At 43.6% G+C, this 24,745-nt stretch overlaps 2 protein-coding genes across 3 annotated transcripts in view; one reads left to right on the top strand and one right to left on the bottom strand.

Moving 5' to 3' along the window:
* Positions 1-23,896, bottom strand: part of LOC126251783 (peritrophin-1-like) — a 93,578-nt gene extending 69,682 nt beyond the window's left edge. Inside the window, exons 1-2 of one of the 2 annotated variants that reach the window (XM_049952411.1) lie at positions 23,757-23,896; positions 19,877-20,072 (exon numbers count right to left, since the gene is read on the bottom strand). In XM_049952411.1, coding sequence (XP_049808368.1) covers positions 19,877-20,072; positions 23,757-23,763 — 203 coding nt within the window. In that variant the 5' untranslated portion in view covers positions 23,764-23,896. Of the gene's footprint in view, positions 1-19,718; positions 20,073-23,756 lie in introns of those variants that run through there. The other variant, XM_049952410.1, reaches the window with a different exon arrangement.
* LOC126251784 (peritrophin-1-like) lies at positions 7,743-10,023 on the top strand. The gene is made up of 2 exons (XM_049952412.1): positions 7,743-7,815; positions 9,670-10,023. The coding sequence occupies exons 1-2, from the start codon at positions 7,809-7,811 to the stop codon at positions 9,891-9,893; spliced, it is 231 nt and encodes a 76-aa protein (XP_049808369.1). The 5' UTR covers positions 7,743-7,808; the 3' UTR covers positions 9,894-10,023.
* Positions 23,897-24,745: the final 849 nt, after the last annotated feature.

Raw genomic sequence — 24,745 nt, 5'->3', positions numbered from 1 at the left:
CGTCGTCTCCTTTGCAGTGCTCCACTCACAATGACGCAATCCGCACCTGGCTCTGAACCAGTGTGGATCAAATGGCGGGCGTACGCGCGTCACGGGGTGTGGTTACATGCATACATTCACATACGCAGATATGCATCGTATCCACTCGTCTGGGCCCTTTTATTTGCCCCACCATGTACTTCCTCAAGATATTTCACAATGAAACCCCGTATTAAAATCCACGACTACCACTCATTCCGTAATCTACGAGTAGGCCAGTAGTCTCCGATACCACAGACCTATTTCCTGAGTCAGACTCGGCTTTTAGCTGCACTCCTATGCCTACAACATACCTTCGAAAAACTTTATAAGATTTTCTCTATTAACCTTTATGTTCTCCCATAACGAATTCCTACACGCATCGTTGCCTGCTACTATGTGCAGTGTATCATGGCAGGCCTGAAGCGGTTTAACTGATGTCTCGAATAGCGATCATCTTGCATCTATGTGGTGCCTTAGAGTACAACTGCTTTGGGACTGTGTCGCATAATGTAAGTACAGAAAATCTGACCATCTGATTCCCTTACGACTCTGAGACCATGTTCTACTTTGTCAGTGCTAAACTATCGCTGGTTTCATCAAATATATTACGAAACACGTTAAGTTTCAGGTATTCATATATTCCATGTAATATACAGGTATGTCTAATCCGAAAGATCCTCTATTCTGTTATCTCGTCATCACCATCTCCTTCACTTCAAACATTATAGGTTTTTTTTTGTTTTGCTTGTTACTAAAACCATCGCTTCCTCGGTCTTCTTTGACTTCTTCTCTCAACTGGCTTAAATCTTCTTATCCAGAGAGGTAATTTTTCTCGACTCTCTCTTTCGACATGTTTATTCCAGTTTCTTGTATTTTACTGATGGTGTTAAATATCTAGCGTTCTTCCCTACGGCCGGCCGAAGTGGCCGTGCGGTTAAAGGCGCTGCAGTCTGGAACCGCAAGACCGCTACGGTCGCAGGTTCGAATCCTGCCTCGGGCATGGGTGTTTGTGATGTCCTTAGGTTAGTTAGGTTTAACTAGTTCTAAGTTCTAGGGGACTAATGACCTCAGCAGTTGAGTCCCATAGTGCTCAGAGCCATTTTTCGTTCTTCCCTAATTTCCAAATTCCAAAATCTATCGGCTCTTGTGCATCCCTTTAGTGCTCCTTCATCTGCAAGCTCTAATGGCCGTTGTCACTAAAGTTAAAAATCTTCAGGGTTGTCGACAATAATTGAGGTAAAAGCACCACTGCCCAAGGCTGACTTTGTGGATGGAACTGTGTTCTGTGATGCTTGAATACATTTGGAACAGAGATTTCTGATCAGCATCCGGCTGTTACCACGCAGCAGTCGGTCACCATCCCATAGCCGACGGCGTGTGGAGATAGACAGTAAGGAAGCAGCACCTTCTACTAAAGTTGCTATGCAGGCAGAGACGTTGACAGGCCGGCAGGCTGTGGCTGTGGCGTGTTTTCGGTTTTCACATGTGTTCCATGCGGCCACAGCTCTATGCTGTTACGATTTGTTCATGCAGCTTTTTTTGTTCTGTTAATATAAGGAGTGGGAGATTTGTTCGTTTCTATTTCTTTAACTTTTTTTTAGCAGTACACATGACGTGAATTTATTTCTATAACTTATTCATAGGGCAGGCACATGGTGACATCACAGGAGCTTTTTATATAATTATATTCTGATTTTGGATATGGATCACAAATAATTGATCTTCAAAAAGGGGGAGGGAGAGTGATGGCAGCTTCCTCTCTCCAGGTAACATCGCCACTAGAGATGTGCATCATAGTTCTAGCAGTGCTGCACCTCTACAGTGAGGGAGAGGATCTGTGACACACAGGAGGCGTACCGTTATGCAGACAGGAATACGTCATCCTAACGAGTAACTGTTGGACGCTAAAATTAACATATAATGAGTTGGAAGAGACAAACAATATTCGTAGACTGTAGGAGGCATTCTCAGAACACCACCATGAGTCTGGGAAGAAGGGGGTGGGATTGCGTTGCTACTACGAACGTTTGTAGGAGCAAATACAGTAAGCGGCGGATTCGTAACATGTATGTTGCAGCGACGTAAGACAGAGCTGATGGATACAGGTTGCAGGTTGTTGAATGGTGCTCTGGATAGGGGAAGGAAATAGCATATGGTAAGAAAGCTTTGAGTTGCACAAACTTGGAATGGGGCTTACTGAACAACCATAGAATGCAGCAAAAAATAATAGCATAATTTATGAATTTCGTGGACATGGAAACTGGTATTATGAACTGTTATCTGAATGTTGTACACATCCAGTTACATTTTTTGAACACCAAGCTAGCGAGACACTTGTGATAACTAACGGACAGTTTATGGGATACTCGAGTAGAGGCAATGGAGTTACATAAGTCCATACAGCATGCTGCGCATGGACAGTTGAGCCATACATTCCCTACACTGTTATCTCCCGAACTTTTCCTCGCTGGCACACATAACATCCAGAAGGAACTACCAGATGAGTTACAGCTGATCGCTACGGCAACAAAGCAAACATCGCTTTACTTTATCAAATCAAAACAGCAGGCATCGACACCAATCGTGCTCGACTATACGTGCTGCTCTGAGTTATGAAAGCGAGTACCAACATACTGCATGAGTGTTTTTCAGTCCATCCATTACCCGTAAAATGGGAGACATTATGGTTCAAATGGCTCTGAGCACTGTGGGACTTATCTACTGAGGTCATCAGTCCCCTAGAACTTAGAACTACTTACACCTAATTAACCCAAAGGCATCACACACATCCATGCCCAAGGCAGGATTCGAACCTGCGGTTCCAGACGGAGACATTTTGGAAGCACGTAGAAATGAAAGCGAGAGAGGTAATGTTATTCTCCAAAGGAAATTAAAAAATGGTTAAAATGGCTCCAAGCACTATGGAACTTAACATCTGAGGTCATCAGTCCCCTACATCTAGAAATACTTAAACCTAACTAACCTAAGGACATCACACGCATCCATGCCCCAGGCAGAATTCGAACCTGCGACCGTAGCAGCAGCGCGGTTCCGGACTGAAGCGCCTAGAATCGCTCGGCCACAGCAGCCGGCAAGTAAATGAAAAATTATGTGCTCATGTTAGTAGATAAACTCTGTCGTTGCCAGAAAGAGCAGGTCATGATATGCCTGACACAAGTGGCCCACAACACCACATAGGGATCCGAGATGCAGTTATTTCTAGGCAAAACAGCAGTGGAAGGATGACAACAGGATATTCAGGCACCACAACTTTACCTACAAAGAGCAAGCCAGGCGTACACTAGATGTATTCCATGTACGAAGATGAAATGGTGGTTGCAAATTGCTATGAGCAAGGGCGTAATGTCACTGGAGGTGCAAGTCATTAGTTTGCTAATAACGACAGAGCTTGTGACACTTCAGGAACAACTTTTCATTCTCTGGCTATCATAACTGGGGTTACCACCGTGAATATGACTCAATCTTTGTTGTACTGGCCGCATAAATTAATGGAAGTTCTCCTCGCCCAGACCCCCAATGACAACTTGGAACCCGATTTGCTCCATTCGGTAGACGAGCTAATAGCAACTAAAGAAGGAGGTGTTAATCGCGTAGATGATCTATCACATCCAGCAGTTCCGTAATGATTGACATCGTAGAATCAGCATATATATCTATTTTAGGCTGAAAGCTGACGATCCACTTGAGTTCTCAGTACTTTAGTTGCCCATCGACTGGGTCAGTCTTAGAGAATAGCTAGATTAATACCCTGAAGCGCCAAAGAAACTGGTATAGAAATGCGTATTGAAATACATATATACGAGGTGGTGATGAAGTGGGGATTTTCCCATACGACCATATCACGAGTGTACCGTGAATATGAGGAATCCGGTGAAACATCAAATCTCCGACGTCGCTGCGGTCGGAAAAAGATCCTGCAAGAACGGGACCAACGACGACTGAAGAAAATTGTTCAACGTGACAGAAGTGCAATCCTTCCGCAAATTGCTGCAGATTTCAATGCTGGGCCGTCAACAAGTGTCAGCGTGCGAACCATTCAACGAAACATCATCGATATGGGTTCGTGTACCCTTGATGATTGCACGACAAAAGCTTTATGCCTCGCTAGGGCCAGTCAACACCGACATTCGACTGTTAATGACTGGAAACATGTTGCCTCGTCGGACGAGTCTCATTTCAAATTGTATCGAGCGGACGGACGTGTACGGTATGGAGACAACCTCATGATCCTGAGGCCTCTGTAATGTTGTGGAACGTGCGCGGTTGGAGCGATATGAGACCCCTGATACATCTAGATACGACTCTGACAGGTGTCACTTAGGTAAGCATCCTTTCTGATCACTTTCATCCATTCATTTCCATTGTGCATCCCGGCGGACTTGAAGAATTCCAGCAGGACAATGCTACACACGACTTGTACAAAACTGCTACAGAGTGGCCCCCGGAACACTCTTCTGATAAAATGGTTCAAATGGCACTGAGCACTATGGGACTTAGCTTCTGAGGTCAGCAGCCCCCTAGAACTTAGAACTATTTAAACCTAAGGACATCACACACATCCATGCCCGAGGCAGGATTCGAACCTGCGACCGTAGCGGTCGCACGGCTCCAGACTGTAGCGCCTAGAACCGCTCGGCCACTCTGGCCGGCCACTCTTCTGAGTTTAAATACTTCCGCTGACCATCAAACTCCCCAGACGTGAACATTATTGAGCATATCTGCGATGCCCTGTAACGAGCTGTTCAGAAGAGATCTCCACCCAGTCATTTACGGACAGCCCTGCAGCATTCATGTTGTAAATTCCCTCCAGCACTACTTCAGAAATTAGTCGAGTTCATCCCACGTCGTGCTGCGTCAGTTCTGCGTGCTCGAGGGTGCCCAACATGATATTAGGCAGGCGTAGCAGTTTTTTTGGCTCTTTAGTGTATAAAGTGTGTGTGTGTGTGTGTGTGTGTGTGTGTGTGTGTGTGTGTGTGTGTATTTTAGCCGAAGAGGGAGGCATATTGCACTACGGTTTCAACTTTCCCAGCAGATAAATTAGGTAAACAACTTATCAGTATACATCATCGCATAATGACGAGGAAACCTCAGTTCAGGGGCCGGTGAGGTATTTTTGCGTAATACGCTGTACACGAATTGTACTGACACCATTGGAAATCACTCCTGAAAAGCGAAATTACTACACACACATGGTAAGCCATGGTTGTGATATTACTGACGCAGATTAAAGGCTAGGTCAGTGACGTCAGGGTTACCCAATAGCCATGAACTGCACCACGACTCTGTTACATCTTAGAAAATAGAGGTGTTACCATTCCATAAACAATGGAGTATCAAGTTCTTGTAAACACGAGGGTTGTTCAGTAAGTAGGGTAACACCTCTTTTTTTCTTGGCTAGCTTCGATTGGAAAATCACGGAATTTGTTGTGGGACATCGTCAACTATTCTCACCTTATCCCCTACAGTTTCATGCGGTGCCGATAGTTCGCGGTGCTATAGGTAACCTTCGAAATGACATTTATGACAGTTTTGTTCCAAGCATATAGCTGTCATTGAACATTTTGGCAGAAAACCATAGTTTCGAAGTTATTAATATGTGCTTGCAGAGTAACTACTGAGACCTGGCAATAAACAAAAGCACTATGAGTCGTTGAGCGAGGCGTACATCATCATCACAGCTAGGTCGCGCAAACCTGTTCGATCACCCGGGAGCCAGCCGGCCGCACACAGCTGTAACTTCTGTAATGTTGGAATGTACGTATACATTTGTTCGAGGTGATTGACTGATCAAAATTAAACACATTTCGCTGCTCGGCTGGACGTCTGTGTTGGTAGTGCTAACACACTCGTCCACCAGTTGGGGTAATCAAAGGTGTGTCCCTTCTGGTCACCTAACAGAAGACCATAAAAAGCAACGAAGCGCCATCTGTGTGGAGTTGCTGGAGCTAGGATGCAGCAAGATGGCGCCGAAGTCGACCATTGGAGTGGTACCATGCGAACGTACCCAGGAAGGTGAGGTAAGGCTGTGGAGTTGAACAACGATTATGTTGAAAAATAAAGTTGTATAGCCAAAAGAATGGGTAATAATATGGTGTATTGGAATCTAGAATAAAACTAATCTCCTTTCAGAAAAATAACATATTGCTTCGCTTATTGAATGGCCGTCGTGCTATTGTACATAGAATCAGTTACTGCTCGCAGCTGGTTACGATAGGAAATCTACACCAGCCAACGGCTAGAAATGGTCAACAAATTGTCTCTGAGAAAGGCTGTCTCTACCAGCTGCGCGTCTGCTGTCCGTGCCGAGTCTAAACGCTACTGACTTGATGTCTTCCTGCCAGCGGATCATCTACTGGCTAACTTCCATCCACTGCTGTCTGCCTATCCTAGCAATACATAGTTCATGCCTAGCCACCTAGCTGCCCAGCCATAATAGCCATTACCACTGCGGGCGCCGCCATTCTCCCGTCCACGCTGGGTTCCACTGTTTCATTCTGCATGCCCGCAGAGTCCCACACCGAGATGTGCGTTCGTATTAGTCAGCGCAGCTGCCTAACCCAGCTGCCGCCCACCGCCATATTTTGCAGCCTGAGACAGCGCCACACAGCTTGAGTGCTGACAATGGGGCCTTGCCTGGCTGCTGCTCAGGGCGAAGCTTCCCGCTGGCCGTGAGAAGAGGCCGCTTACTGATCCAAGCATGTCGACATACGTAAATGCTGTTTCCGTGGTAGGAAGTTGGGCACCCACCTTGTAGCTATCGACCACACTGCTGCAGCCATGGCTAGGGTAGTGAATTGCAGGCCTTTCTGGCCGTTAGCAGCCCACTACCACAATCCTCTGTAGAGATCATTCACCACCGACCTCTACAACTAAAATCAGCACACGCTTCTCCATCTCAAGCGTCCAGACTGAGGGAGGCCTTCCACCATTTATCATTTGAGGTACTACAGAACTTGTTTAGCTAATATACAAATGTCGGGATAACAGCTAATCCGTTGGTATTCCACGATGTGGATACTTTTCAGTGTAGAGGGCACTAGCTTACAGATATTTCTACTTGCTAACCCATTGCACGTGTACCGTAGTAGACTTCCGTTTGCTAAAAGGAATTATTTACCACATCGAATTAAGTAGGTACGATACCAAAATACGTACCCAGAGTAGAACATTTCTGTACACTAATACACAACAACACTTTGGAAAAAGAGGAACTCTATTTTACAACTGATTACATACTACCTATTGATCAGACTAACGCATACCTGGAGTTTTCAGATACAGAAACACCCCACAACACTTTGTTGCTCTTATGGACAAGGACACAATACGACGACAGTCTTCGTACGAGGGGCATTCATATGGTTTTATTTACCACATCGATAAATCAAGTTATGTAATTAATTTTCTGTTAGTTTGCAGGTACATGTCAATATTCCTGGTACACAGTAAAATTCCAGCATTATAGTACTGTAGCATTCCCACAGATGATAGCTTAATCTGTCTCCATTCATCAATGGATTTTTAACCGTGTTAAGAAAGGTCGTCACGTCATAGAAATTTTAATCTTTATCGCCTCTTAAGAGATAAATCTTGTAAAAGGAAACGCCCTTAACGTACTCTAGCACGGCGGTCCCATTTGACGTCAGCATTGATACGGAGCAGATTATCCGTGCCAGTGTCTATATAAACCCTCAATGATATACTGTTTTGCATCTTGTAATTATTTGAAACGTACGGACTCCACAAGTCGCTGTTAACTATTCGTCATGAAGGGTAAGTCAAAATTATCTTGGAAGATAAATTGGAAAGACGAAATTCTCTTGACGACTGAAACTTGTAACTCGTGAGGTTTCCTCGATGAAAACCATTTGGTGTCATCTTTGGCTTGTTGTTCGATGGTTACCTTAATCGTACACAGTGCTTTAGGAAGATGCTGTTCATCTGCGTTTAAACGAAGAGAAACAGCCGTTCAGTTTAGAGCTTCACAGTGGCAGGCGGTGGTCACACTGCTTTGAACAGAACCGCAGTTCTGATGTATGTAATAGCACGGTACTACCCACGAAGATTTCTCTGTAGATTGACAACATGTCCCCATCTAATTCGAGTCATATTTGACCAGTGGTTATCCCCAGCAATAGAAATGAAATGATATGATCGTATGGCATTTATTGGCCGCGATATCCCCTTCGGGGTTCGACCGTCGTATTGCAGGTCTTTTTAGTTGGTCACTTCGGCGACTTCGGCGACTTGCGTGTCAATGATGATGATAATGGTGATGAAGGAAACACAAGACTCAGTACCCTGCAGGGAATCGAACCCGGGTTGCCTTGCGTGGTAGGCGGTACCGCTACCGCTGCGCTACGGAGGCAGACAGCAAGAGAAAAAACTCTACTTGGTGACGTTACATGTTTTGGATGCAATACGCACTCATCTCGTGCAGCGAGGTACAATTTCTTTCAAATACCTCCAGATCACCTCGTAAGTTTTCCGAGACTCTAAAACTCGCTGCACGAGTTCTCCAACATGAAAATGTGAGTGCGGTACACTTTGCTTCTGATGTGACCCCAGACAGAAATATCGAGTGGATTCGAGTCGAGAGATCTTGGGGACCTGGTTTCAGAAGCCGCTCGCGCAATCAACCTTGGGCAACATAAGGCCTTATATCGACTTCCATCAGCAAAAGAATGTGCTGGTGCCTCATCATGCGTCCAAGACATCGCCAAAGCCGCGCACGGTGCGGGGGTGACTTCGGTATCCACTCAGATAAGGGCCTCATTTTTCAAATACGTTTGTAGTACGACACATCATAGTGAAGTCAGTGGCTACTCATGACCACTCATTCGCAGTTATCTTGCAGGGGGCATGTCTGGTGACACGTCGAGTTTACTAGACCGATTTTGCTTCTACTATCGCATGCTTTCCTCCGTGTCACTTTTTGATGTTACTGTGATACAACCTGTATACATTAATTGAAGCAGGAATACATATGTGCACAAGTTTAGACGATTCGTGGGCAGATGGTACAGGTTCGAATCCTGCCTCGGGAATGGATGTGTGTGATGTCTTTAGGTTAGTTAGGTTTAAGCAGTTCTAAGTTCTAGGACACTGATGACCTCAGAAGTTAAGTCCCATAGTGCTCAGAGCCATTTGACAGATGGTACACACAAATTTCCGTATGTAGGGTAATTAACGTTGGTCGTGAAAGGAAAATCGTTGACGAACTAATGGTGGCAACGTAGTGGGCAGGGAAAAACACCGAACAAAAAGAAGAAGATTGTATATCTTACTGTAAATCTTGAAAAGATTCGTTACTTAGCATTCCCAAGCAATTCCATAGTATTTCTGATGCCAATGGGAGCGCGTAGATTTATGCATACGAATTTGATTCTAATGTTTGTACGACTATCATTGCATTTAATGTTCCTTCGTTAAAAGAACGTCGCTCTTGGATAAATGAAAATGTGGAAGTATTTTTCAATAAATTTGAGAATCACAAAGTTTAACACAAATAAGACAAACGTATTGCCACGGAATCGTGTGCAATTACCTTTGCTTACTGGTTATCACTCCAAGAACATTTCCCTATGGTGGCGACAGTCCACACCTGACTACTCTTTAATGTTCCAGTGCTGGCTTCCCTCCTGGCTGTGTGCGTGCTGGTAGCCGTGGTGTCGGCGGCCCCCAACTGCCCGCAGTACGACGGCTCCACGCCCGTCTTCTTCCCTGACGAGAACGACAGCAGCAGCTTCTACGAGTGCAGCAACGGCAGGTCCGTCCACATGGCCTGCCCCAGTGGCACCGTCTGGAACTCCAACATCAACACCTGCGACTGGCCCCAGTCCAGGAAGTAGAAGGCACCGGACGATCGGCTGTCTCTCATTCGACATTACTTGGCATGATGACGAAAATGTGTTCCAATAAGTTTCACAATGGTCTATAATGTAACAGTTCATTTTGAATAAAAAGCAACTACAAAATTAATCATTAACAGCGTGAAAGAAGGATATTACAAGAGCCTATACAACACGGTATCCTAAAAACATGATAAAATTTGATGATATTAAAGAAGGCGGTGACAGCAGGCAAAGGGCAGAATATGCACACATAAAAAAAAATTTGCATCACCTCGGTATCGATAGTTCCAGAACCTGTACAAAAAATTGGAATAGAGATCAGCATAAACATCATTTCGGCCATTTTTATTGCCCATGAAAGCCACACATTGCATGATGCACCACCATACAGCATAGCCTTCAGAGGTGGTGGTCCAGATTGCTGTACACACCGGTACCCCTAATACCCATTACCACGTTCTCTTGTATTGATGCATGCCTGTATTCATCGTGGCATACTATCCACAAGTTCATCAAGACACTGTTGGTCCAGATTGTCCCACTCCTCAACGGCGATTCGGCGTAGATTCCTCAGAGTGGTTTGTGGGTCACGTCGTCCATAAACAGCCATTTTCAATCTATCCGAGACATGTTCGATAGGGTTCATGTCGTTATCCTGGGTTGGGTTGGGTTGCTTGGGAAAGGAGACCAGACAGCGAAGTCATCGGTCTAATCGGATCAGGGAAGGACGGAGAAGGAAGTAGGCCTTACCTTTTCAAAGGAACCATCCCGGTATTTACCTGGAGCGATTTAGGGAAATCACGGAAAACCTAAATCAGAATGGCCGGACGCGGAATTGAACCGTCGTCCTCCCGAATGCGAGTCCAGTGTGCTAGCAACTGCGCCACATCGCTCGGTCCGTTATCCTGAAGGAAGTCATTCACAAGATGTGCAATATGGGGGCGCTAATTGGCGTCCATGAAGACGAATGCCTCGCCAATATGCTGTCGATATGGTTGTATTATCGGTCGGAGGATGGCATTCACGTATCGTATAGCCGTTACGGCGCCTTCCATGACCACCAGCGGCGTACGTCGGCCCCACATAATGCCACCTCAAAATTGCAGGGAACCTTCACCTTGCTACACTCGTTGGACAGCGTGTCTAAGCCGTTCAGCCTGACTGCGTTGCCTCCAAACACGTCTCCGACAATTGTCTGGTTGAAGGCATATGCGACACTTATCGGTGAAGGGAACTTGATATCAATCCTGAGCGGTCCATTCGGCATGTTGTTGGGCCCATCTGTACCGCGCTGCATGGTGTCGTGGTTGCAAAGATGGACCTCACCATATACGTCGGCAGGGAAGTTGAGCATCATGTAGCCTATCGCGCACAGTTTGAGTCGTGGCTGCACATGGTGCTTTCAGGGTATGTATACATTAAGCAGCATACATTGATTTTTCGTCATCTTGCAGAATATTGAATGTAAAAGATTTCTTCACCGTTGAAAACACTTTTCATATCACTAGGAAGTAAAGTGAGTCTGTGTAGACACCTGATGCGATAGGAGTGAGTAGTAAGGATTAACGTCTCCTAGATGACATAGTTACCGTCAGCACAAGTTCGGACTGGGGAAGGGTGGCAAAGAAAATCGCTTGTGGAATTTCCAAAGAAATAATGGTAGCATTTAAAGTAGCTTCATCATTCCCGGTTCTAAATATCAGTATTGCATTTAATTACCGATTATCATACTCCTAGCGTCACGAAACTCGTACATGCCGCTGTTACACTCTTAGATGTCATAGAAAACATATTTTCAATAGTGTGTTTATACTTCTACACACATAATTCTCTTTCACCCTTTAGACAACATTCATGCGTGCAGTATGTAGCTCGTGGTCGTGCGGCAGCGTTCTCGCTTCCCACGCCCGGGTTCCCGTGTTCGATTCCCGGCGGGGTCAGGGGTTTTTCTCCGCCTCGTGATGACTGGGTGTTGTGTGACGTTCTTAGGTTAGTTAAGTTTAAGTAGTTCTAGGGGACTGATGACAATAGATGTTAAGTCCCATAGTGCTCAGAGCCATTTTGCATTATGTATTCCCACCTCTCGCCATATAAGGGTACGTCCACCAGTATCGGAAATGATCGTTTTTGTGCTCCAGTTGTATGGTGTAGGGAAGTATTACGGTGCATGGACTTACTAATTCTCAAATTTATCAATTGAAGACATAAAGTCTGAAAATAAGTCCGTGATCATATTTTTGGCACTTTATGTTACAGGTCTGACTTGGGCACATTTTTTTTTTTTCTTCCATTTCACTGTGACCGGTTTCGGTTACTGCCATCTTCAGATCATAAAATATTCTGATGTAGTATCAACGTCAAACTAAACATGTAGGTACATAGTAAGTGCTGAGCAGTTACGTTCTGTATTGTGCTGCAGCAGTTCTTTCTGTTTACGTCCAACTTTCCTCGTGCTTTGGTCCTTAAGTTTTACGCACCAGTGTATACGCAGGTACGTCAGCGGATTCAAACAGAACAGAAGTATCTTCCCTTATACCTTACAAGTAATTATTTAAACCTTGATTATGGCTGCGAACCACGGAAAGTGTTAACAGGTATAGTAAAGCCATTTATATTTCTCTACAGTGTTAGCATCACAGATGTTGTCTGTCAGCCATAGCCCTAAGAACAACAGATCTTAATGTTAAGAACGGGGAGCAGGTACGAACATACAGGGCTATTCAAAACGAAGTAACACATTTCAGACATTTATTGCTTCCAAACAACAAAAGTTAGAAACACGAGATCCAGCATGCCTGGAAAGAGAAAAGTTCAAATTTTTATGCATTACTATGTGTAACACGACAACCATAAAACGGTGGCTCATTTCCTGCCACACACGAAGCAGCTTCAGTAATACGATGTCGCAGACGTTCAAGAGTCTCAGGCATAGGGGGAATAAAAAAGCGGTGTTCCCACTGATATAAGTCACAACGTGTGAGGTCTGGAGACCTGGGAGGCCACCGGCGATGAAGATCATCTTCTGCTCTTCCTCTTCCAATCCGTTGTCCTGGAATGCCGTCAGTCAGGTAACGTCGGACGTGCTTAGATAATTGTAATTCTTGCTTTGATTTTAACTTACTTTTTCTCTTTATTTTAAAAGTCTGAATTTCTTACTCACAAGCGACCTCCAGCGGTTCCGCGTGGATAGCACGATGTACAGCGGTTGGACAAAAATATGGAAACAACAAAGAGCACCAAAAAAGAGTACCTAATACGGTGCAGGAAAATCGTTGGCAATGAAACGGCTTCCAGTCGTCTCGGAATGGATAAATACAACTACTGCAAGGGTTTCAAGGAAACGTTAAACCATTCTTCTTGCAAAATAGTGACAGGTGCAGGTAACGATGACGGAGGTGGATATCAATCATGCAGCCTTCTCTCCTAAGCTCACTACAAAGACACAATCACATTGAGATCTTATGTCTATGATGGCCATAGAAGATGCGGCAATTCCTCCTCGTGCTCGCGAAACCAGTCGTGGACGATGCGAGCTGTGTGAAGAGGGGCCCTGTCTTCTTGGAACACAGCATGACCACTGGGGAAGTCCGCAACTAGAAGTTTAGTGGCTAGCGTTGCTACCTCTGCATCACTGGGACCGGAGTTCGATTCCCGGCCGGGATCGGAATTTTCTCTGCGCAGGGACTGGGTGTTTGTGTTGTCCTCATCATTTCTTCATCATCCTCATCATTCATGACTGTGGCTAGATTGGACTGTGAAAAAAAATTGGACTGTGAAAAAATTGGGACTTTGTATGGGCACTGATGGCCGCGCAGTTGAGCACCCCACAAGCCAAACACCATCATCATCACAACTGGGGAACAACCAATGTATCATGGCATGGACCTGATTAATCGAAATGACCACATAATCCTTGGAAGTAATGCGAGCTTAGTAACAACGGGGTCCATGGAATCCAACGATATGGCTGCCTAAATCATCACCTAAGCACCGCCATGTTTCACACTTTGGACGTAAACTTGGCCAGAATTTGGAAACAGCGTGTAATGAGACCCATTCGACCAAATGACATTTCTCGATTTCTCTCTATTCCAGGCTTTATGGCTACGGCACCATGTTCCTGTTACGGACATTTGCATCGCTGATGATTGCTCCAGCTCGCTCTGAGATTATCTTCTTATGGAGCTCCCTTCGTATTGTTTTGGTTCTGACAGTGTTCGCGAACGCGACATTCAGTTCGGCAGTGACTATGCAGCTGTTGTCTTCTTATTTTTTTGTCACAATCCTGTGCAGTGACCAATGCGGTATAGATCTTCGATATGGTGCCTCTTGAATCAATAAACACTCCGACCCCCTGGCTGCGGCAGCACCACCATACGAGCACAAATTTATTTGGCCACGTTCGAATTCACTTTGCTGCGACGTAATGCACTCACAACTACATAGAACACTATTCTGACCACGATTGACACTTGCAATGTATTGAGGAGGTTGGACACGCGCTGTACATGGTCAATTACAATAGCCAGCTTGTGGGCTTGGCAACCATCTACTTTTATGTTCAAGTATATATTTCTCGCGGAGTTCCCAAAGTTTTGTCCAGCGCCTATTTCTAGTGTTTGACGACTTGTCTGGCACAAAGGTAATAAATTATGTACACAAACCTTCCCAGAGAATCAGTCAGCCTATTAGTGAAAACTGTTTCAAAAAACCTACAGTAGCTCCTGAAATTAACCTTCACATGTTAATTAAAAGAGCGGCGAGGAACTTTAATTTATACTATGTGTAACTGAGAACCAGTATATTGGAGGAGAAATTCGACTCATTACACCTCATTTACACAGGTATATCCCCTAATAGTCCCCAGGGACTCACACCTAGTGAGTACGTGGCTGGCGACCACGTGGTCCCGATCTGAGTCCCGGCATTGCTTCCACTTACTTACGCCAGGCTCCTCACTTTTATCTTTCCTATTTGGCCACCCGCGGCCAACTCTTGTTCTTTTCCGACCCTGACGCTATTAGGTTTCGAGGACTAGGGGTTTTTCATTTCCAACCAATACTTCCACTGAAGCGAATATCTCCCGGGATCAGGAGCTTACTTTCTATCAAGTGCCAACGGCCTTCTAGGAGGGCGGATGAGCGGCTAGAACGAAGGGAACTCTCTTGCCCTTAGGGTGGGAAACTGCTCCTAAAGGCGGAGGAGCCACAAGGTGGCCAACGGCATAGAATGGAGAAGGCAACAGGAAACCACTCCATTAAAGACCCGGGTGGGTATCCCAAGTATCAACAGCTTATGATGGAAACCTCTTTGGTTAAATTCCCCGGAGGTAAAATAGTCCCCCATTCGGGTCTCAGGGCGGGGACAACTAAAGAGATACCGAAATCCATCAGCATTAATGTAAGAAGGATAGCAACATGGAACGTTAACTCACTTCTTAAATGTGGTTAACTGGAAAACTTGAAAATGGAAATGAAACGAATGGATATTGATGTACTGGGAGCCTCAGAAATGAGATGGCAAAACACTGGTTCCTTTTGGTCAGGGGATTACAGAATCATACATACTGAAACAGAACAAGACAATCCTTGGATTGCAGGAGTGGGAATTATCCTCAATAAAGAGATGGGGTTAAGAGTAAAAGGATTTGTTCAACATAGTGAGAGGATAATTTATGTCAGATTGGAAACTAAACCAAGAGACACAATCATAATCCAAGTATACATGCCAACTACGAGGCACGAGGATGATGAAATCGACATGATGTATGACCACCTTGAAGAAGTAATTGACAGAATTAAAGGAACTGAAAACCTTGTCATCATGGGAGATATGAATGCCTTTGTTGGGGAAGGTAAAGAAGAGGGTGTGGCAGGGAATTTTGGATTAGGACCAAGAAATGAAAGAGGAGATAAACTTGTAGACTTCTGCCATAGAAATAAACTTTGCATTACGAATACCTTCTTTAATCATTATCCAAGAAGAAGATATATTTGGAAAATGCCTGGTGACATTAACAGATATCAAACTGACTTCATATTAGTGAAGTTCAAAATGGTTCAAATGGCTCTGAGCACTATGGGACTCAACTGCTGTGGCCTCAGTCCCCTAGAACTTAGAACTACTTAAACCTAACTAACCTAAGGACATCACACACACCCATGCCCGAGGCAGGATTCGAACCTGCGACCGTAGCAGCAGCGCGGTTCCGGACTGGAGCGCCTAGAACCGCACGGCCACCGCGGCCGGCCTATTAGTGAAGCAAAGGTTTAAAAACCAATTTAAGGACAGTAGATCATATCCAGGCTTTGATGTGGAAAGTGACCACATACTCGTTATGATGACGACTGAACTAAAATTCAAGAACATTAAAACAAGAAGTACATGTAAATGGGATTTGACAAACCTGAAAAATGAACATACACTGAAGCACTATCAACTAGAAACAGACAAGAAAACAAATACAGAGGGCTGCAATGACATTAAAAGAAGCTGGGAAAAAGTAAAAACTGGTATTTTAGAAGCAGCAGAGGAAGTAATAGGAAAAGAAAGGACAGAGAAAAGGAAGGAATGGATCGCTAATGACCTACTAAATATGATGGAAGAAAGAAGGAAATTAAAAAATTCTGTAAAGAGGGAAGACCAAGAGAAATACAAGAGTCTGAAAAACAGAATCAACAGAGAGGCAAAACAAGCAAGCGATAAATACCTTGATGATCTCTGCATTTCAGTTGAGGACAACATGATAAAGGGAAATATTGACAAGGCCTATAAATTTGTGAGACATTTTTTTGGAGACAGAAGAAACAAGTTTAGGGCTGTGATGGATGAAAATGGCAATATGTTGGATGACGATGAAGAAGTTGCAAGAAGATGGAAACAATATATAGGAAAACTGTACAGCGGACCAGAACTGTCTGAAAACATCATGGAAGAAGAAACAGAAGTATATGCACACAACATAGGTGAACCTATATTAAAGGAAGAGTTTGAACTAGCTCTGAAAAAACTGAAAAACAACGAATCGCCTGGTATAGACAATATTCCAGCTGACTTCTGAAATCTGTAGGAGCAAAACTGAATCAGGAGTTGTATAATCTTGTTCTCAACATGTACGATCAGGGTAAAATTCCTACAGACTTTGAGAAAAACATTATGATCCCTATTCCAAAGAAGGAAAATGCTACAAGATGTGAAAATTATGGGACGCTCAGCCTACTCACGCCTCTAAAATAATAACCTCAATTATCCTAAAACGCATAGAACAAAAAGTCGAAGCTACACTCTCCGAAGACCAGTTTGGATTCCGGAAAGATAGAGGAACCAGAGAAGCAATATTTTCTCTAAAACTAATAATAGAGAAACGACTAGATAAGAACCTGACAACATACATAGCTTTCGTAGATGCAGAGAAAGCCTTTGATAATGTTAAATGGGATAAGATGTTTGAGGTACTCAAAAAAGGAGGAATAGACTATAAAGACAGAAAAATGATATGGAACCTGTACGAAACCGAGACAGAAGTTATCCGTGGACGGACAAAACAAGAAGAGGTGCAGATACGGAAAGGTGTCTGACAAGGTTGCGCACTATCTCCTGTTATCTTTAACCTATCCATTGAAGAGGCGCTGAAACAAGTAAGGGAAAATTCACAGACAGTTGTAGTAATTCATGGCCAACGAATAGATATGATAAGATATGCCGATGATATAGCAGTCCTAGCTGAAAGTGAAGATCTTGTAGTTCTACTGGACAGAATAGATAAAGTTATGGGGGAAGAATATAATATGAGACTTAATAAAGCAAAAACAAAAGTAATGGTATGCGACAAAAAAGATCAAGTGAAAGTTCAAGTTCATGTAGGCAATGAACTGCTTGAACAAGTTGATAAATTTACTTGTATGGGCAGTAATATTACCAGAGATGGAAGGAGTAAAGCAGAAGTGAGAAGTAGAATTGCTCAACCAAAGGCTGCTTTTAACAAGAAGAAAAACATCTTAACATCTAAGAGCATCAGCCATGAAATCAGGAAAAAATTTTTGAAATCATATGTGTGGAGTGTGGCATGCTATGGGTGTGAAACATGGACTCTCGGGACAGAGGAAGTCCAGAAGCTAAATTCTTTTCAAATGTGGTGCTATAGACGCATGCTCAAAATAAAATGTATCGACAGGGTCACAAACGAAGTGGTTCTGGAAAGAGCAGGTGAGAAGAGAAGTTTCTGGAGTTTCCTTGTTAAAAGAAGAGTGCAATTTATAGGCCATCTATTAAGACATAGAGGACTCCTGAACACAATCATAGAGGGATATGTCGAAGGAAAAAGACCAAGAGGGAGACCACGGCTGAGGTACATGGATCAAATCGTGAAAGATGTGGGATGTAACACCTATAAAGAAATGAAGAGAAAAGCTGAAAGACGCACAGAATGGAGACAAGCTGCCATTGTAGCTGTTGCAAACCAATCCTTGGATTGACCACTACAGATACCCGAATACTTAAAAAATCGACCACCTATGTATAAAATAGCTTCAAATGTCTGATCACTTTACAAATGTCTTAAATATTTGCTTTTAAGCGTTTGAGCGGAAAAAAGTGTAGGAAAGATTTAAAATTATGTTTGAAGTTTGTTGGAAGTAGCTAAGTGATGTCGTTATGAAACACTGAATAAATATAGTCTCGGAATTTGCTCTCCATTCTAAGCAATATCTACTTTTTCACGCACCTCAATGTTTATGATATCAATTGTCCTAAACTATATGTCGTACGATGATAAAACTTTGCACGTGCATTTAGTGGTATATCTAGACACTGTAAGCAAAATGTGTTGCGAATAGAATAAATAGTAAAGAAGCAATAAATTAAAACGTAATGTGTAATGTTGAAGTTTATCTACATGCCATTTTCAGCAAATATAATTTTTCAAGCATCTAAATGTTTCTGATGTCATATCTCCTAAACTATGGTTTAAGGTAGCAGGTAGACGCAGTGATATATGTGGATATGGTCTGAAAACTGTGCCGCATATAGAGTTGGTAATGAAGAAATAATAAATTTATACGTCATGCCTGATGTTGAAGGTTGACTGCATCAACAGCTGAAATATAGTAAGCGATAAACTTCTTTCGTTTCAATGCTTCAAATGGCTCTGAGCACTATGGGACTTAACTACTGAGGTCATCAGTCCCCTAGAACTTAGAACTACTTAAACCTAACTAACCTAAGGACATCACACACATCCATGCCCGAGGCGGGATTCGAACCTGCGACCGTAGCGGTCGCGCAGTTCCAGACTGTAGCGCCTACAACCGCTCGGCCACACGGCCTGCCAAACTTCTTTCGTTTCATCATTTTGTTGGGAGGGAGGGAGAGGGTAGTGTCAAAGAAAAAAAGTTCGTTAACGATTCGAAATTATGCGGCAAATTTGTTGGAACTCGCTCAAATACTGGATGAATCAAGCATTGGTATTTGCGAGCCGTCAGTTACGGGCCTTGAGAGAAACATACAGTTTCTTATGGCAATTTTTTTCTTATGGTATTAAACCTTTAACCTAAAATCATGCTTCTCAGTGAGTAGATTATAGCATCATTTCAATTTTTAAATTCGTTCAGTAGTTATGCGAAATATGTTTGTTGCCGGTACGCCGCAGCTGGTATCGAACTCCGGGTTCCGAGACAGAGCTTTAGTAATATGTATATAGCGAAGTAACGAATATTACGAATACAGCAACACAGTCGGCCCTTTGCCTGCCGCCAGTACAATATCATTAAGTTTTTATCATGTTGTATAGGCTTTTGCAAAATCCTTCTTTAATGCTGTTAAAGATTAATTTTGTCGTTGCTGTTTATTTAAAATCAAATGTTACATTATAGAACATTGTGAAACTTATTGGAACACATTTTTATCATCATGCCAAGTAATGTCGAATGAGAGACAGCCGATCGTCAAGTGCCTTCTACTTCCTGGACTGGGGCCAGTCGCAGGTGTTGATGTTGGAGTTCCAGACGGTGCCAGTGGGGCAGGCCATGTGGACGGACCTGCCGTTGCTGCACTCGTAGAAGCTGCTGCTGTCGTTCTCGTCAGGGAAGAAGACGGGCGTGGAGCCGTCGTACTGCGGGCAGTTGGGGGCCGCCGACACCACGGCTACCAGCACGCACACAGCCAGGAGAGAAGCCAGCACTGGAACATTAAAGAGTAAGGGTACTCGTAATCGGAATGACAGTCAGTCAGCAAAGATTAACACGCAAAGCAAATACGTTTAAGAATATTTTACAAACGCATTAAAACGGTCTCGACTGCAATAGAGCATTAATTTACAGCGGTTACTAGTTTCGCACAGAATGCGAGCATCTTCCAACCACTTACACCAAGACGGTAGACCGATTATTGTGGTCGAGATTTGTTTTTAATCCTTTTAGAAAGCACTTTTAGAAGGAACGCTGTGTCTCCTCGAGATATGTTCTCGAAAATTACCTTTGATATTGGTCATTTGTGATTTGTGTTTTTTTAAATAAAAAACGAGTGAAATATTTTCGTTGTGAAATTTGTCGAAGAAGCACGTTCCTTTAATGAAGGAACATTAAATGCAACGATGATCATGTAAAGTTTGAAACCACATTCATATACATAAACTTACACGCTCCCATTTGCATCAGAACTGCTGACTATACCTTTTCAGCTTCCATGACTTCCAGTAGGATACTCAGTCTTTTCCCTTTTGTTTGGTTTTTCTCGCTGCCAACATCATTGTTTTTACATGCTCCCCAATGATTTTCCTGTCACAACCAACGTTGATTACCCTATATACGGGAAGTTCTATGTACTGTCTGTTCACTAACCGTTTAAACTTGTGCCATGTGTATTGCTATTTCGACTAGTGTATACTGTTTGTATCACAGTTAACACCAAAAACTGACACAGGTGGAAGTATAATAGAAGCAAAATTGCTCCAGTAAACATGACGTTTCAGCAGACATGCCATCAGTATCATAATTGCAAATGAATGCAAGTAGCAACAGGCTACCATATGATACATCACACTATAAATGTATTTGAAACGGAGGCTTTTCGATGAAATCCCCATCTAAATGGGCACAAATGTCACTCATGCCCCGTGTGCACCGTTGGGGAATGTTTTAGGTGCATTATGAAGCACTGGCACATTTTGCTGCTATGTAAGCCGACGTGTAACGCCCTAGTGCGGCCTAGATGCGTAGGGCGAGCAACACCTGAACTCATGTGTCCGAGATCTTCCGACCCGAATCCTCTAGACTCTTCTGTCTGGGGTCGCATCAGAAGTGTACAGCACTCCCTTTTATATGGTTGAAGAATTGGTGCAGCGATTTGTACCGTCTTGCGAAGCTTTACGAGATGTTCCGGAGGTGTTTGAGAGAAATCGTAACTTACTCCTAGAGACGGTTAAGTATAGCATCCAAAACTGGGTACACCTGTTTTAACTAGTGCGTAACAGTTTATTTCAGCGTCTAACTTGAACAAATAGTATTGTTTCTCTCGTTGAGGACGGTCACGGGTCAAAAGTAAGTCGAATTAGATGGGCACTTAAACGCAAAGTTTACTTTTCACATTCTTTGTTGATAAAATGGTTCAAATGGCTCTGAGCACTATGGGACTCAACTGCTGTGGTCATCAGTCCCCTAGAACTTAGAACTACTTAAACCTAACTAACCTAAGGACATCACACACATCCATGCCCGAGGCAGGATTCGAACCTGCGACCGTAGCAGTCGCACGGTTCCGGACTGCGCGCCTAGAACCGCGAGACCACCGCGGCCGGCTCTTTGTTGATAAGAAAGACAAGACGCTGAGGTGACGAAAGTAATGTAACACCTCCTAGTATCTTGTCGCGCCTCCTTTTGCCCGGCGTAGTGCAGCATCTGGAAGTAACATGGACTCAACAAGTGCCGGCCGCGGTGGTCTAGCGGTTCTAGGCGCTCAGTCCGGAACCGCGCGACTGCTACGGTCGCAGGTTCGAATCCTGCCTCGGGCATGGATTTGTGTGATGTCCTTACGTTAGTTAGGTTTAAGTAGTTCTAAGTTCTAGGGGACTAATTACCTCAGAAGTTGAGTCCCTTAGTGCTCAGAGCCATTTTTTGGACTCAACAAGTCGTTGTAAGTCCGCTGCAGGAAGTCAGAGCTATGCTGCTCCTATAGCTGTCCGTAACTGTGAAAGTGTTGGCGGTGAAGGATTTTGGGCACGAACTAAACTCTCGATTATGGGACTTAATCGAGAGTTTAGTTCGTGCACAAAATCCTTCACTGCCAACACTTTCACAGTTACGGACAGCTACAGGAGCAGCACAGCTCAGACTGTCTGCAGGGGACTTACAACGACTTGTTGAGTCCCATAAATAATCGGTGGGATTCATATCGTGCGATGTGGGTGACCAAATCATTCGCTTCAATTGTTCACAATATGCTTGAAACCAGTCGCGAACAATTGCTGCCAATTGACATGACGCATTGTCACCCATAAAAATTAAATAAGGTAAGGAACAAATTGTCTCCAAGCAGCCAAAAACAACCAATTGCCGTTAATCATCGGTTCAGTTCGACCAGAGGACTCAGTCCATTCCATGGAAACACAGACCACCTCGTTACAGAGCCACCCACAGCTTTTACAGTGCCTTGTTGACAACTTGGGTCCACGGCTTCGTATGGTATGCGTCACACTCTAACCGTAACGACAGCTTATACCAACTGAAATCTGGATTTATCTGGCCAGGACACAGTTTTCCAGGCGTGTAGGCTCCAAACGATATGGCCGCGAGCGCTGGACAGGCGCTGCGGGCGATGTCGTACTGCTAGCGTAGGCACTCTCGTCGATCGTCTGCTTCCATAGACCAGTAACCAAATTTCGGCGCTTTATCCTGAAGGATACGTTCGTCATATATTCCACATTGATTTATGCGGTTATTTGACGCAGTGTTTCTTGTGTGTTAGCACTGACAACAACACTACGCAAACGCCGCTTCCCTCGGTCATTAAATGAAAGCCGTCGGCCACTGCGTTGCCCGTGGTGAGAGGTATTGCCTGAAATGTGGTGTTGTCGGCACACTCTTCACACTGTGGATCTCGGAATATTTGATTCCTAAATAGAATGTCTCCTGCGTCTAGCTCCAAATACTATTCCGCATTCAAAGCCTGTTAACTCCCCTCGTTCCCCCGTAACCACGTCGAAAACCTTTTCACATGAGTCACCTTAGTAGAATTACTGCTCAGCCAATGCACTCCACATTTAGAGCCTGTGTGCGCGATTCTGCCGCATTCTGTATGAGCATATCGCTATCCCACGACTTTTGTCACTTCACTCTATATAACACCGTAGCTATATCATAGTGTAGTCGTCGGGACTTGTAACCGCATGTTTGAAATTATGTGGCAAACGTTTTCTGTAACTAGTTCCGTTATCTTACAGCTTCACATCTATCAGCATTAACTCTTCGTTGTGAAACCCCTTGTATTACATTTCTATTAACATGGTGTCCAATCAATAAAACTTCTCTGTCCTTCGTAGGTAGAAAAAACATCGTGGGTAGTAGAGTGCGTTCTACCTTGTGGTCACATACGTGTGGACAGTGTTCTGTTCAAAGCAATGTGGCCACTGCTTGTTACTGTGAAGCTATAAACTGAACAGTGGTTTCTCTTCCTTTAAACATACATGAACAACATCTCTGCAAAGCACTGAGTGGGTTAATGTAACTTCCAGTCAAACAAGAAACCAAAGACGACAGCAAGCTGTTGCCATCGAGAATCCCAGATTTGCATAATTCGTAAATTACGTGATTTAATCGTCAAGAAAACCACGCCTTTCCAATTTATTTTACAAGAGAATTTTTGACTCACCCTTCATGACGAATGGATTACACCGACGAGGTCAGTCCGTTTGATTCAGATAGGTAGAAGATGCAAAACAGTCTACCACCAAGGCTTTATATATACACATTGGCGCGGATAATGTGCGTCATATCAATGTCAACGTCAAACAAGACTGCCACGATAAAGTATGTTAAGGGCGTTCCCTTTTATAAGATTTTGCTTTTTAAGAGCCGACAAAGGTAACAATTAGTATGACGCCATGATTTTTGCAAATGCCGGTTTTTGTTCTGAAGTGCTTCTGAAACAGTTGTTTGACAGCAACTATTCGTAGATTTTGTTAATCACTTGAGTACATGATTCAAAAAATTATTCTCATTTATTAAGTTGTAATTAACACATACTGATTTCTCTTAGCAGTTCTGAAACGGAAGTTGAAAAGAAAAACTACTTAAACAGGACCTCTCATGAATCTCAGTCGTCATACAATGGTGATATTGAAATCATGATACCACCAATATAATGAGTTATACTGTTACAATTCGTCGTTAAATATACGTCCCGGTTCGCGGTGTCTCAAAATATTTCCGTCCCCTTTCCTTTCCCCCGAATAAATCCTAACGTATTAACCCCGTTCTTTCCTGAAATACATTATTTTGCCGTTGATTAAAGTTCCACATGTCATGCTGTATTTCAGTTATCGCTCATGTTTCATTGCAGTTCACTGTGAGTCAAAACATTCTTGATACTCTTTATGTGTTAATGTTTTCCGAGTAATAGGATACAGTTAACTTTCATAAAGTAACTGTGCCACTAAATGCTTTCTTTGGGAGCAACCGCATCGCTATGGAATTCAAAAAAATAAGCTTCTTGGTTGGTAATGACAATACTGAGCCGCATGTCACTGAGTCATGCAGTAAACTGGGAGTAATTATCCAAGAAAGAGAAACCTCTTTCAAAGTCTAGCAGTAATTTTTAGGCAGTTTACCAGAAAGACCCAAAATCTTCTTATATATTCA

This window comes from Schistocerca nitens, chromosome 4, assembly GCF_023898315.1.
Source record: "Schistocerca nitens isolate TAMUIC-IGC-003100 chromosome 4, iqSchNite1.1, whole genome shotgun sequence".
Lineage (NCBI taxonomy): Eukaryota > Metazoa > Arthropoda > Insecta > Orthoptera > Acrididae > Schistocerca > Schistocerca nitens.
This window is presented reverse-complemented; position numbering and strand designations above follow the sequence as displayed.